At 38.4% G+C, this 13,442-nt stretch overlaps 3 protein-coding genes across 3 annotated transcripts in view; 1 reads left to right on the top strand and 2 right to left on the bottom strand.

Moving 5' to 3' along the window:
* Window positions 1–769: 769 nt before the first annotated feature.
* Window positions 770–3,644, bottom strand: rpl35a (ribosomal protein L35a). The gene is made up of 5 exons (XM_016467040.1): window positions 3,580–3,644; window positions 3,068–3,106; window positions 2,398–2,550; window positions 1,810–1,954; window positions 770–833 (listed from the first exon to the last, which is right to left on the bottom strand). The coding sequence occupies exons 2-5, from the start codon at window positions 3,076–3,078 to the stop codon at window positions 810–812; spliced, it is 333 nt and encodes a 110-aa protein (XP_016322526.1). The 5' UTR covers window positions 3,079–3,106; window positions 3,580–3,644; the 3' UTR covers window positions 770–809.
* Window positions 3,645–6,259: 2,615 nt separating this feature from the next.
* Window positions 6,260–8,784, bottom strand: LOC107672562 (uncharacterized). Its single transcript, XM_016465841.1, has 5 exons — window positions 8,639–8,784; window positions 8,383–8,419; window positions 6,625–7,934; window positions 6,427–6,538; window positions 6,260–6,349 (listed from the first exon to the last, which is right to left on the bottom strand). The coding sequence occupies exons 1-5, from the start codon at window positions 8,782–8,784 to the stop codon at window positions 6,260–6,262; spliced, it is 1,695 nt and encodes a 564-aa protein (XP_016321327.1).
* A 1,008-nt stretch (window positions 8,785–9,792) lies between these two features.
* Window positions 9,793–13,442, top strand: part of LOC107671440 (cleavage stimulation factor subunit 3) — a 27,359-nt gene continuing 23,709 nt past the window's right edge. The window contains exons 1-3 of the mRNA XM_016464396.1: window positions 9,793–9,974; window positions 10,707–10,808; window positions 10,964–11,059. Coding sequence (XP_016319882.1) covers window positions 9,948–9,974; window positions 10,707–10,808; window positions 10,964–11,059 — 225 coding nt within the window. The 5' untranslated portion in view covers window positions 9,793–9,947. The remainder of the gene's footprint in view (window positions 9,975–10,706; window positions 10,809–10,963; window positions 11,060–13,442) is intronic.

The raw sequence follows: 13,442 nt of genomic DNA, 5'->3' as shown, positions 1-13,442 counted from the left end.
TATATATACACACACACACACACTTTAGACAAATTAATGTAATACCTGCTACTAGTGTATTACATATACATATACATACACAACAGGCAAGTAGCTGGAATTACAATAACTTCCTATCTCATTGTATAACTGTTACAATACATATTTTACTAATGTCACTTACCAGCTTCACTTTAAAAAACAATTTTATTTTCAAGATATATTAACGTTAGAAACATGCCACGTCTGTCTGGCCAACATCACAGGACACCTTTTTTTTTTTTTATATATATATTTTAGTGTCTGGATAGCTTTGACAGTGTCACTACTCATCTTATGCACTGTACACTCAATGTATAAAACTCACTTACTCTAGTTTGACTACGCTAATTAATTTAGTCAGACGAAGACAGTTAACTGTCACTGAATGGGGTTTCTTACAAGCTCAGCAGTTGCTATTACTTACCATTAAGTCAAATGTCCGTTCTCTGTATCCTGATCTACACTAAACCCAGACAAAATGTTCTCGTAAGTGCTCCAGTGTTGAGTAAGGAAGTGTTAATGATGAAACCTGTAATTTCCCTTAATTGTGCTCTTTTCAGTTCTTCTACAGATGGTTCAACTGGCGCATCAGTTCCTCTGCTAATCTGGCTCGATACAAACACTACAATTCTCAGACGTCGCTCTACTGGAAGAAAAAAACAGGGCAGAAAATTGCAAAAGCTAGCAAGATTTCAAAGTGGTTGCAAAAACTATGCTTTGCAAACTGAAGCAAGATCAGACAGGCAACTTTTTGGACCAATTTTTTATTGTCTGTACACAAAAGCAGGTTACACACGAGATGGGTACAGCATCTGAAAAACAAAAGCAAAAAATTAGTTAATTGTTGAATACTTGCAGCTTTTTTTGGAAATGAAGCATTTCATACAGTTTGCCACAAACATACTGACAGTCAACATGGCATTCAAATTAATACATTTACAGCATCAAGTCAAGCATCAACAACTGTACATTCCCCCTTTTTTAAACCTGAAGCAGATTGTAAAGTACAAGGGAATGCATTTGCGCCCAAACATCCTACATCAGGGCTGTCCAATCCTGCTCCTGGAGGGACACTGTCCTGCAGACTTTTAATTTAACACCTGAACCAGCCAATCAAGGCTAGGCACACAAGAAACTTCCAGGCAGGTGTGCTGTGGCAAGTTGGAGCTAAACTCTGCAGGACAGAGGCACTCCAGGACCAAGTTTGGACACCCCTGGCATACATCAAATACGACAGGATCTTCCAAAATCTCTTGTCAGGTGTGTTGCCACATGTGAGAGACCTACAAAACCCCACCGTGACCCTGAGGAAGGCAAAAGTACAAGACCAAGTTACTCTAGTGACACGGTTCTTGCAATCAGTGCATTCAGACTTGTTTGTCCTCCTTTCTAGCGTAACTTTGGAGGAAATGCAGTTTCTGATACACATTTCACTGCAGGAATATCATCAATTAATACACCTTCAATGACAAAGCTTCACAATAAAGCTCAAGAGACCACCACAAAGTTAAATTACTTGCTAAAATGCCAACAGACAAACTTGATTAAAACGTACAAGGTAGCACTAAGAGCAACATCAGCAAGACCTTTGGCGAAATTGTTAAACCAGCACGAATAATGTTTTTTGTCACTGCCACACTATAAAAGCATGCATATACTGGACAAATGAAAATGGACAGAACACGCTAGCAAACACAAAATATAACCAGCCTTACAAGTCTGTTAGACTAGCAAGTACGCATTTCAGGGACAGACATTGATATTTGAAAGAAACTTTAAGACCCTTACCACACGAATCCTGTGCCCGATAGCCTTCGCTGGAAGGTTGCTCTTGAACTTGGCACGAACCATTCCACTGTTTCCATGAGCCCGTGTGACTTTACCCCAGATGACGCGCGTCTTGTTGGGTTTACCGCCAGGTGTTGCGGTGTTCCTTCAGACAACATACAAAACTCACTTTAAATAACAGCGCCAACTATGGACAGAACCCAAACAAGACCATCGATAGAAATGATGAATGATGATGTCTCTGCATGCAAATGTCAAAATATGTTTCGCAATTACATTCAAACTGTCTATTAATGTCAACACGGAAACCATTCATAACCCATTTTACTTCCAAAATCTGACATTCCATGTGAAACACAACATTCAATGAGCTGAATACCAGTGATGACCCAAAAAATAAAAAACAGATTATGAAGGTTAAACATATTAGATTAAAAAAAAAAAGAATTTTGGAAAAATACCAAAGAAACTCAATGTGGTGCCATAACAGCAAAAACATGACAAACATATTACTGACAGCAGCGCAGACTCAAGTCTTTCCTCACACACGTCACTCGCCCCATAATGACTTCACTGTGCATCACTTACTTTTTTGCCTTGTAGACGTAGGCACAACGCTTGCCCAGGTAGAAGTCGACCTCATCGCGTTTGTAGACTCCCTCCAGCTTGAGCAGAGCAGTGTGCTCACGCTGGTTCCTCAGGCCACGCTTGTAGCCAGCAAAGATGGCCTTGCTCCACAACCTAAGAGACACAAGGTAAAAACTGTTTATCTTCAGCTATATGCATGAGCCAAGCAACATTTAACCCCATAAAGTCTGACACATAATCAAACACCTTTTTTTTTTTTTAAATATAAAAGAAAAACGTTCTTGTTTGTTTTAACCATATTTGATACATCAGCATTTGTGGCGCATAAAGAAAGATATAGTGAGAATATCAAGCACACACTGAAGAATGAGGGGGAAAATACAACTTTATCTAGAGGCACAAACTAATCAAAAATTAGATATTTCTATGACCAAAAAGTAAGATGAAATTCTAATAGCTTATATATAGCAAAAGATTTTTTACAATCACACTAAAAAGCCTTTAATTGCTAAAATGTATAAACTATCAGTTAGATGACAATGTTTGTACAACTGCTTTTTCAGCAAAGTATTGTAGTGTTAAATGGCTTTATAATATTAAATATATTCCTGTTATCACACTGAACTACACATCAATTCAGATTATATTTGTGACAGCTTTTATGTCTTACCTTCCTGGCATGATGATGCTTTGACCAGGTCAAATAAACCTAATATGAGAACAAAAATACAAGAACCTTTAGTCTGAGCAATAAATATAGTCCCGTAGTTTCTAGAACTATGCAACACATATACAATGGCTACATCTTCTCCACGGAGCTGCTGCGTGTTTATCTTCCTCAACGCTAGGCTGTTATGTTCTTATACTAAGTTATACGTAGCTCATAGTTGTTACTACGTCTTCAAAATAAGCGTACGAGTAGAAACCAACAAAAATTATCAACTAAAATGTATGTTTTCCCAGCACTGAGGAGAAATGAGCTCCGGATAAGTTTAGCCTGAGGCAAACAAGCATCCCACAATCCGTTCAAAATCTAAAGCATCTTATGCCGCACGAGGCAGAACTCTGCGGATTATGGACTTCAGGTCTGTTTTTATTAATACTGGTCGAAATTGTGCTTTAGTTTACATCACATAAGGCTAAAAATGTCACATTTTAAAAGTTGAGCTCTAAGACGCTCACCTGACTCCGTCTCAAAAATGGAGGAAAAGGCCGCTCGCACGGAACGCTGGGAAAATGTTAGCAGTGGTGTCTGAAAATGTGCCTGACTAAAATGAAAGCGTTGTTTCCCTTCCGCATTTAAATTTTACAGGTGCATCTCTACAAAATTGAATATCGTGAAAAGTTTTTTTTTTTTTGTTATTTCAAAAGTGAAACTTTCAGATTTTCTAGATTCATTAGGCAACATGTAACGTAAAACATTTAAAATGTTTTTTTGTTTCGGTTTTGATGATTAGAGCTTACAGCTCATGAAAGTCAAAAACCCAGTAGCCTATCTCAAAATATTAGAATATTTCCTAAGATCAATAAAAAAAATAAAAAAATGGATTTGCAAAACAGAAAATCTCAAGTTCTTTAAAGTATGTTCATTTATGCACTCAATACTTGGTCGGGGGTCCTTTAGCACAATTCCAGCACCAGTGAGGTGTGGCGTGGAAGCGATCAGTCTGTGGCACTGCTGAGGCTCTATTGAAGCACAGGTTTCTTTAAAGTCCGCATGAAATCAAAATTGACTTTATTTACTTTACTAGCACACATTGCTAGTAATGATGTGAACAATTACATCAAAACATCAAAATCTGAACATTTACTTCCGCTCTGGAATGGCATTCCTTTTCTGATGACGTCAGTTTGACGGCTAGGGCAGAATATCCTTAAACACACCCCTCCAACCTTTAGATTGCTATGAGTGAGAGACAGAGAGGAGGAGCGCAAACACAAAGCCATGCCCTCTATTCAATATTCCGTTTCAGCTGGAAATACGTCACTACACTGAAATAAAGTCGGCAGCAACTTCCGGTTCACGCGGACTTTAATAGCGGCCTTCAGCTCATCTGTATTGTTGGATCAACTGTTTCTCATCTTTCTCTTGAAAATATCCCATAGATTCCATATGGGGTTCAGGTCAGGCATGTTGGCTGGCCAATCAAGCACAGTTTGACATGTCAGGGTCAGCAAAGCACTTGGAAGTGATTTTGGCACTGTGGGCAGGTCAGAGTCGATCCTGCCTATACGCAAAGTACGCAAGCTGCGTAGGGCCCCCGAAACACCAGGGGGCCCCCTTGCTCTCAAAGATGATTTAATTTTAGTTTCGTTTTTGAATTTGGCCAGCGGTTATGAAAACCGCTTATGTCATTTCTTTTAATGCGGTGCGCTGTCGCCCTTTCTACGTAAAAATCAGTCAAATCATGTAACGTTAATGTCATACAGTGTCTTACTCGAGACAAAAAAAAGAAACGAGTTGAAAGCGTACCGAGCTGCGGAAGAGACACCGTTTCTCAAGCGGACAAAGGCGTTGTGGTGTGGTAACTCTTGATGCACTGACTCCAGCTTCAGTCCACTCCTTGTGAAGCTCTCCCAAGTGTTTGAATCGGCTTTGCTTGACAGTATTCTCAAGCTTGTGGTCATCCCTGTTGCTTGTGCATCTTTTCCTACCCATTATCTTCCTTCCAGTCAACTTTGCATTTAAAATGCTTTGATACAGCACTCTGTGAACAGCCCCTTTCAGTAATGACCTTCTGTGACTTACCCTCCTTGTGGAGGGTGTCAATGATTGTCTTCTGGACCATTGCCAAGTCAGCAGTCTTCCCCATTATTGAGGTTTCAAAGAACAAGAGAAACCGGGAATTTATACTGTATGGATGGTCATTTAATGAAACTCAAATTTAAATATTCTAATATTCTGAGATACTGGGTTTTTGACTTTCATGAGCTGTAAACTCTAATCATGAAAATTAAAACTAAAAAACTTTTGAAATGTTTTACTTTACATGTAATGAAGTTTAACTTTTTGAAATAAGTTACAAAAAAACTAACTTTTTCATGATATTCTATTTTTTTTAGATGCACCTGTACCACTTTTCCAGTTGCCCCTAAATCATCATCATCATCATCAACAACATTATAATAATAATAATAATAATAATGTGTTCTTTAATTTCGCTTTCATTTTAACCATTATATTTTTTGACAAGTGTACATATAGATCACATTTTCACAAATTATTTCTATTATTTATTTCTTTATTTGTACATATATTTCTATACCTTAAAACAAAGTGCTAAATGTTAACAAATGTAAATGAATTACAAAAAACAGAGAAAGAGAGAGAGCACCGAGGTGTCTGTGTTCAAAAGAAATAATGTAGGCTATTTTTATTAAATTGTATTGTACTAAAGATTGCATGGAGTACGAAGAAATAGGCTGGTGGTGACTGTTGTCCTTCTTCCTTGTTCTACTTCTGATAAATGACCCAGAAGTATCAAAATCAACCTGGTGACTGACAGATCATTAGACTGTAGTCAAACATCTTTGTATTATTGTGAGATACAAATTCACGACTCATGACAGTCGTTTTGCAGGTAATTTATGAGCTTCAAAATTACAATCATGTGCTCCGACATTTTTTCTGGCCTGACTAAAAGGGTGATGTATCTGCTCTTGTTGTGTTCACATTTTCAAGGGACTATTCCCTTGAATAAAAAATTACATTTTTTGCTTGTGAAGTTCGTCATTGTTTGGTCTTCCAAGTGTTGCAGATAGACATATTGCCCATAATGCTGCAGGTGTTATATATATGAACCCAGCGGCTTGCTTTTACATCATTTGCAAATATCTAAGGACATTAGAGCACTAATGATCTCTAATGAATCTCAGTGACTATATTTAGGGGCTCCATCAGCCTTTCCTGTGCAGCCAGTCCTGCTGTTGCAAACTCAAGCAGCAATGTTTTCTTTGGGGGCAAAAAAAAAATTATGCACTTGCGGACCAAAATCATGTAAGATACTTTATTTTTATGGAAAAGGAAACCGTGAACCCTGAAAATGACTTCTTCTTTTTGGGTTCTGGAGCTGTTGTATTTCCATCTGCGCGCTCCTCTGTTGTTTCCTCATCATCATCCTTGTTCTTGCTGTCCTTGGATCTGAAAGGATTCTTAAGTTGCAAACAAATGACAAAACAGACTTTATTTCAATAAATAAGCAGAGATATTAGGTAGCACACTTATACAGAGGAGAAATAACCTTTTTAAGGACGTTTGATTTCATCATCTTTAACTTCTCTCTGAAGGTCAATTCTGGTAGATCCTCCTGTATTGACACGTCGTGACTCTTCCGTTCAGTCTTGACAGATTCACTTGATGGAAATCTCTTTGCCAGCAAGTCAAAAGCTTGACTGACCAGCAGCTCTGTCAGATGATCCACCACTGTCAGACCGAAATCCTCTTCTTTGATGATGAAGGGCATCACTGGAGTATTTTCAGGGAGCGTCGCAGGGCAGGGGAAAGCGGAGGACACAAAAAGCCGCTGCACAAGTTCCTCCACAAAATAATGGAGAAAGTCTATAGCTGCCATTCTGACCTCCTTCGAGACACTCGTCTTGCATCGTAAGACGCAGTTCATTAAATCTGCGAGTCTTTGATGCAGACGCTCTGAGGCTGCGTAACTATTGTCCTGTGAGCTGAAGTGACCGCTGCACTTCGACATATATAGAGCGGTCATCAGTGAATCAAATAAGGTGGTCTTTGGCTTGTCACTGCCTGAGGGATGATTTGATTCCAGCAGGATGAGTGACATTCCTCCTTCAGATGACTCAAAAGTCGGCCTCAGAACTGGGACAGGCCCGGTTTCCCATGTTCTGGATGCTGCAGTGGGATTGTTTGACCAGGCGCTAATGACATCCTCCACAATGTAGTCAATTACATTACTTGTGACCTCCACCCAATGGCTCGGGCTGAGAGCGCATGGGAGTTTGCCTTCTATTGCTGCAAGAACCGTGCCGATGGCTGTCGTGGCCACTGCGCGGGATATGTGGCAATGTAAAACACTCAGCTTTCGGATGACACCACTGATCAGTAACTCCCCAATATCAGTGCAGGAATCGTCGGGGCGGAAGTAAACGAAGCATGGTGACGAGGCTGCATTGATCTTCAAGACGCTGTTGTGCATCACCACATTCACCCGGTGAAGAACTTCCTCCAGCACAATACCAGCGAGTTCAGAGGAACGCGAGTTGTCTTTACCCAGAGAGTCGCTGAAATCGCAGTCGGCGCTGCTGAGGAGACCATCCACCGTGATCCCAAAAAGAGATTGAAGCGGATACACATATGGAAGTTGTTCCATCTTCAGGATCACTGGTCTTTCTGATGTGTCCTGATGATTATCCTCAGTGGATGAGGACGTTGATGGCCTGTTTGAGTTTACAACTGCAGACGGAATCATTCCTACTATTGTAGAAAGTTTTGGTATTAAATCAGTTGTAGTTGTGGCAGCTGATGTTACAATGGAAGTCAGCATTTGATAGATTTGCTGTCTGGAGAACTGTGTGGAAAAAAGCAAAATGAGTTTTAGGTCTCATTACGCAAACTTGTTTTTAGCACTTTAAGTTTATGTTAGGTTATGGTTAGGGTATATTCAGATCCATAGATCATTTGCTTTGTTCCAAAACACAGGGCGACATTTCAAAGTAAATGTGTTTATACCAAAATATGTTTATGCAAGTCACATGTGAGTAAAACCATCATCCTCTGCTAACAGCAATCATCCATGGACTAGCTGGCATTACACACACATACTCAAATGCATAAAATACTTAATTCCTGTTCTAACTGAAAAATTACATGTATCATTTTAAACCTTGCAGATTTCCATATCACAAAATGAATTAATAACTCCAACTTGCAACTACTATAAATATATCCAGCTTTATCCGCATACATTCACAGTACACTTTTATAGTGTATGAATTAATGTGGAAAAGTAGACTTACCGGGTAGCTTAATGCTGCCTGTATCGCTTCCAAATTCCTGAAAAATAGACAATTGTTAATATAATATAATATAATATGATATAATATAATATAATATAATATAATATAATATACCCTACATACGAGAAGCAGTTTAGAATAGAATAGAATAGAATAGAATAGACCCTACAATGGATGGATGGATAATATAATTATATTAAAAGAGAACAGTATAGAACATAATAGAATATAATAGAATTATAAAGAACAGACATACTGGTCTGTCAAATTCCACATAAAGTTGCAGATGACTGACTGAAAAGTGACATCCTTCAACTGTGGTACAGCAAGTTGTGCAGCTAAACGGGCCGCAAAAGCCAGTTCTCTGTAATTGTCTGGCTGAACTCTATTATCACAAGCCATTGTTATCACAAGCCACTATAATCCAACACTAATTACAGTAAATTTCCAATTTCTAGATGAATGTGGCTCATGGACTCCTGCACTGGCTGTGACATCATCAGTGTGTGATGCTGATACTGACAGACGTTCTAATGGAATGTTCATGGAATTCAGACTGCTGCTTGAGGAATGCACGTACATGTATACTGTATATATGATTGTTTTTAAATATACTTAATAAATAGTCTGACAATGTGATATTTAATCGATTTGTAAACAAAATGTAAAAAAAGAAATGTAAAAAATGCAATTTCATGGACATTGGTTGTACTGGAATACTTTATACCTGACGGAATAGTGACATATTAGATGAATATATTTCACTGTATACAGGAATATATTTTTATTGTATTACAAAATAGTGATTTCGACAATACATAAACAAACACATAGATGCAATTCGTGTTAATGAACAGTAAATAAGATTACTTATGTGTACTTATTTGTATAAAGCGTATTATGCAGCTTTGTCTGTTTACATGACAGGTATAATAGTAAATGTAGCCTAAATAGCTTCCCTTCCAAACAAGCTAGTGATTTAAAGGGGTCACTGAATATTTGGGTTGAATTGTTCTTGAACAGTGTTGTAAATACAACTTAACCACTGATTTCTAGTCGTGTTCATTTTTGGAAGGCCAAACAAAGTAGTTTCGCTTTCACAACGAAACACAGCGTTACACACGGCGGCCCTGAGTGAGCAGAGGCCGGGGGATAAAGTGAGGAACGGCTGGCGAAGAGAAAGGAAAAATCGAAATCGCATCATATGACCCCTTTAAAACATGACACATATGCCTACTGAACTAACTTCAAGGAATACATTTGTTTTTAAGAAGGCTTCATCCTTCAATGCATAACCATATTTCGAATGTATTATTATTATTATTATTAACGACCAGTCGGTTCGATTTCTAGCGGCTTTTATTTTGAAGTAAATCGTTTCCGGTGGGCGTGGCGCAACGTCTACGCTCGCTCTGCTGCCATTTTAGTGCGCGGTGAGAGGCGAGCGGCCGCACAAAGAGTCTGCACAAATAAACAATGCTGCATTAAACACGGTCTGCGCTTAGTTTATTTGGGATAGTTGAGCAGTCGACGTTTCTTTACTCGGATCGCACTCGTATTCCATCATGTCCACCGAAACTCCTCCGGACCAGGTAAAATAAAGACATATGATATGTGGAGTGTTTGAGATCAAGTGCTCGTGTTTGCGGCCTAACTGTTGAGATCGCTCCTGAAGCAGACTGTTGTGTCGATGTTTACAGCACGTCTATCATAGAATACGTCGAGTGTGTGCGCAACGTTTGCTTTGCATTACTGTAATAAGTGAAATTGTGGAGGTAGTAGAATAGAGAAACGTTGACGTAATGCTGTTGCTCAGGTGAATGGCGACTGCAGCGCAACACCACGATGCCATTGTTTGTTAACGTTACTTTCACTCAGAGTTATTTACTGATATCAAGATGCTGAGTGAACAACGAGACTTTTAATTATCCTTGAGTATTTTAAAATAAGTTGGCTTTTGGTGTGAAAATGTTCTCTATGAAGGCAGCTTTTGTATTTGGTAACAGTTGTATTTCAACTAGGAGCTCTGTTGTTAAACGTGTTTTTGGTGGTTTTAAATCCTTAAGTCCTCAGTATTGCACAGTCCCTACCTGTTTTTTATTAGACCAACCTGGTTTATAGCGTCAGTTTTCTATCATTAGTAGAGACTCAAAGACATGAACTTAATTTGAGAGATTTGCAATACTTCAAGGCAAAGATTGAGAACCATTAACATAGTAGTTCGGCTCATGGTTATATGTCCAAAATATGAATATGTACTCATTTCCCCAGTGTCACCTGTTGCACATGTCATTCATATCGCACGTTTCTATTTCCCTCAACAGGCGGCAGAGTACATCCCAGAGAAGGTGAAGAAAGCAGAGAAGAAGTTGGAAGAAAATCCATATGACCTCGACGCTTGGAGCATACTGATTCGTGAAGCACAGGTTTAGTGACACAGGGTTGCATTCCTTTTTACCTGGGGTAACGTGTTTTGGGAGGGAACGGGGGTCTCTGACAGCATATCTGATGCTATCTCATGTAAACGGTCTTTGGGACGTACCTTATGATTCTGTATGTAAATGAATTTTACTTCTTTTAGAATCAACCCATAGACAAAGCAAGGAAGACATATGAGCGACTTGTCGCCCAGTTTCCCAGTTCGGGCAGATTCTGGAAGCTATACATTGAAGCTGAGGTTATACTTTATTTTAATTAAATATTTTTTCTAATCTGTGCATGACAATGCTTCTCCCCGTTTTGATCAACAATGTGATATTCACACAACACCAACAAATGCACAATAATCTCAGGGAGTCAAGGGAAACTCATAGCTTGTATCATTAGGGGTTCTCAAGTCATTCTTTTCCTTATATTTTTCAGTTTTATGAGGTGATATTGTTGCATGTTTTATCTGCAACAGCATTAAAACAATTTTAATGGTATTGGAGTGCTTTAGCCTTTATTACTTGTGTCAATTTCTTGCCTCCTGTGTCATTTCTTTGAGGTTGTTGTGGTTTGTTTCAAATTAATTATTCAAGATTTTGTCCATATTAGTGTCTATTTTTCTATAGTCCCTCATTCCATTTTATACATGCGAGTCGTAGTCTAGCATGCACACTAGTTCTCACATTAACTAGTTTGTCTAAATCCTGAGGCAAATTATACGGTGTTTTGCAAGTGCACACTCGCCACCACAAAATGCAACACCTGGCCACATACTTGTACATTTCAAGGTATTTCTTTAAGGCAATGTGGAAAAAAAGCATTATAAATTTCATATGTAGGTGTGCGGTTTAGGAACAGATTAATTATTGTAATGGTAAGTATCTTACATGTAACATTTAGGTGCACACATTTAATTCAACTAACTTCACATTAACTACTGCAGTCACTTATCTTTTTATAGATGTTTTTTTTTTTTTTCTCCATTAAATTGGCAAATCATATTTTTTCTCTGGGTATAAATGAAGTGATACCACTAAGAAAGCTGAATGTGTAACTTATTTTTTATACTCTTACAAATTTTTGGTGGAGGGTGGTTGTAATGATTTATTTTTTTTCTTTCTGCCTAGTTGGTCGTTACAGTTGACCCTTTGCCCCACCCTAAAATACTGAGCTATCCCACCTTTGCAAATGTTGCCGTCCACAATTCCCTCAAATAAGCTTTTGCTCTTTCCTAATATAAAGTTAAGAAGGAAATTACCCAAAAATGTTGATGTTTTTGGAGAAACACTGTACACCAAAGAGTTTCACATTTTCCAAACCAAAACTGTCGGGCTTCATTCCCAAAGAAATATGTATAATATCAAGAAAATAACCTACATTTGCTTTAAGATAAGTTAATGTTACTAGCTTGATGTCATTTTTGTAGTGATTAGTTTAAACAGTTTGCAGAAATATTGTGAATGCATTGTAGAAACATTTCAAACTATTCCGTTCAATTACTCTATCACTTGTAATCACTTTCAAAAAAGAATTTTTCTTTTGAGTTGAAGTGGGTCAATTTTGATTTGCAGTCTCAACAGTTTTTAAAGGGATAGTTCACCCAAAAATGAAAATGACCCCATGATTTACTCACGCTCAAGCCATCCAGGTGTATATGACATTCTTCTTTCAGACGAATACAATCGGAGTTATATTAAATAATGTCCAGGCTATTCCACGCTTTATAATGGGAGTGGATGGTAGCCCAAAATTTGAAGTCCAAAAAATTGACACATACATTATAAAAGAAAGAAAAATATCCATATTTACAACTTTATAAACCTTAATCTAACTTCCGCTAACTGTTGTACGCTCGTTCACTAGAGAGTGGCGTCCAGCGGATGATGTAGCATAAGCTCCGGTGAGAATATGCTAGTCTAGCAAGAAACAAGTTTTGTTTATACGGCAATGGCAAACCAGTGTCCTCTTGGTTTATATCGAAATCCTCCGACATTTTTCTTTACAAATCCTCGTTTTGTACTACTAATTTGTGACCGGTGTTTTGTTTTGCTCTCTCCTCTGCGCTTCCGCGTTTGTCACCGCGTTTGCCTATGTGCTACGTCATCCGCTGGACGCCAGTCTCTCGTGAACGAGCGTACGACAGTTAGCGGGAGCTAGAGATTAAGATTTATAAAGTTGTAAATATGGATGTTTTTCTTACACAAACGCATTGCGTCGCTTCGGAAGGCCTTTATTAACCCCCCGGAGCCATGTGGACTTCTTTTATAATGGATGGGTGCAATTTTTTGGACTTCAAATGTTGGGCTACCATCCACTCCCATTATAAAGCATGGATTAGCCTGGACATTATTTAGCATAACTCCGATTGTATTCGTCTGAAAGAAGAATGTCATGTACACCTAGGATGGCTTGAGGGTGAGTAAATCATGGGGTAATTTTCGTTTTTGGGTGAACTAACCCTTTAATCGTTACTGCATCCAAAAGATAAAATGCACCAATTGGGATGGATCTTAGTGAAGTGGCAGTTAGGATTGTATTTCAAATCGCATATCCACAATTTTTTTTCTCCAGATAGAGACATCACCATGGATATTATGTCCAAATAATTGGAGAGCTGTGTTTAATTATATATA

This window comes from Sinocyclocheilus anshuiensis, unplaced genomic scaffold, assembly GCF_001515605.1.
Source record: "Sinocyclocheilus anshuiensis isolate Anshui unplaced genomic scaffold, SAMN03320099.WGS_v1.1 scaffold297, whole genome shotgun sequence".
NCBI classification, from domain to species: Eukaryota; Metazoa; Chordata; class Actinopteri; order Cypriniformes; family Cyprinidae; genus Sinocyclocheilus; species Sinocyclocheilus anshuiensis.
This window is presented reverse-complemented; position numbering and strand designations above follow the sequence as displayed.

Coding starts and splice junctions, on each gene's coding strand:
- LOC107672562 (XM_016465841.1), bottom strand. CDS start 8,784: ATGGCTTGTGATAATAGAGTTCAGCCAGACAATTACAGAGAACTGGCT. Junction 7,935..8,382: donor AGGCAGCATTAAGCTACCCG/GTAAGTCTACTT, acceptor TTTTCCACACAG/TTCTCCAGACAGCAAATCTA. Junction 6,539..6,624: donor AAAAAGGTTATTTCTCCTCT/GTATAAGTGTGC, acceptor GAATCCTTTCAG/ATCCAAGGACAGCAAGAACA.
- rpl35a (XM_016467040.1), bottom strand. Junction 1,955..2,397: donor TACGTCTACAAGGCAAAAAA/GTAAGTGATGCA, acceptor TGTTGTCTGAAG/GAACACCGCAACACCTGGCG. Junction 834..1,809: donor TCGGGCACAGGATTCGTGTG/GTAAGGGTCTTA, acceptor TTTGTTTTTCAG/ATGCTGTACCCATCTCGTGT.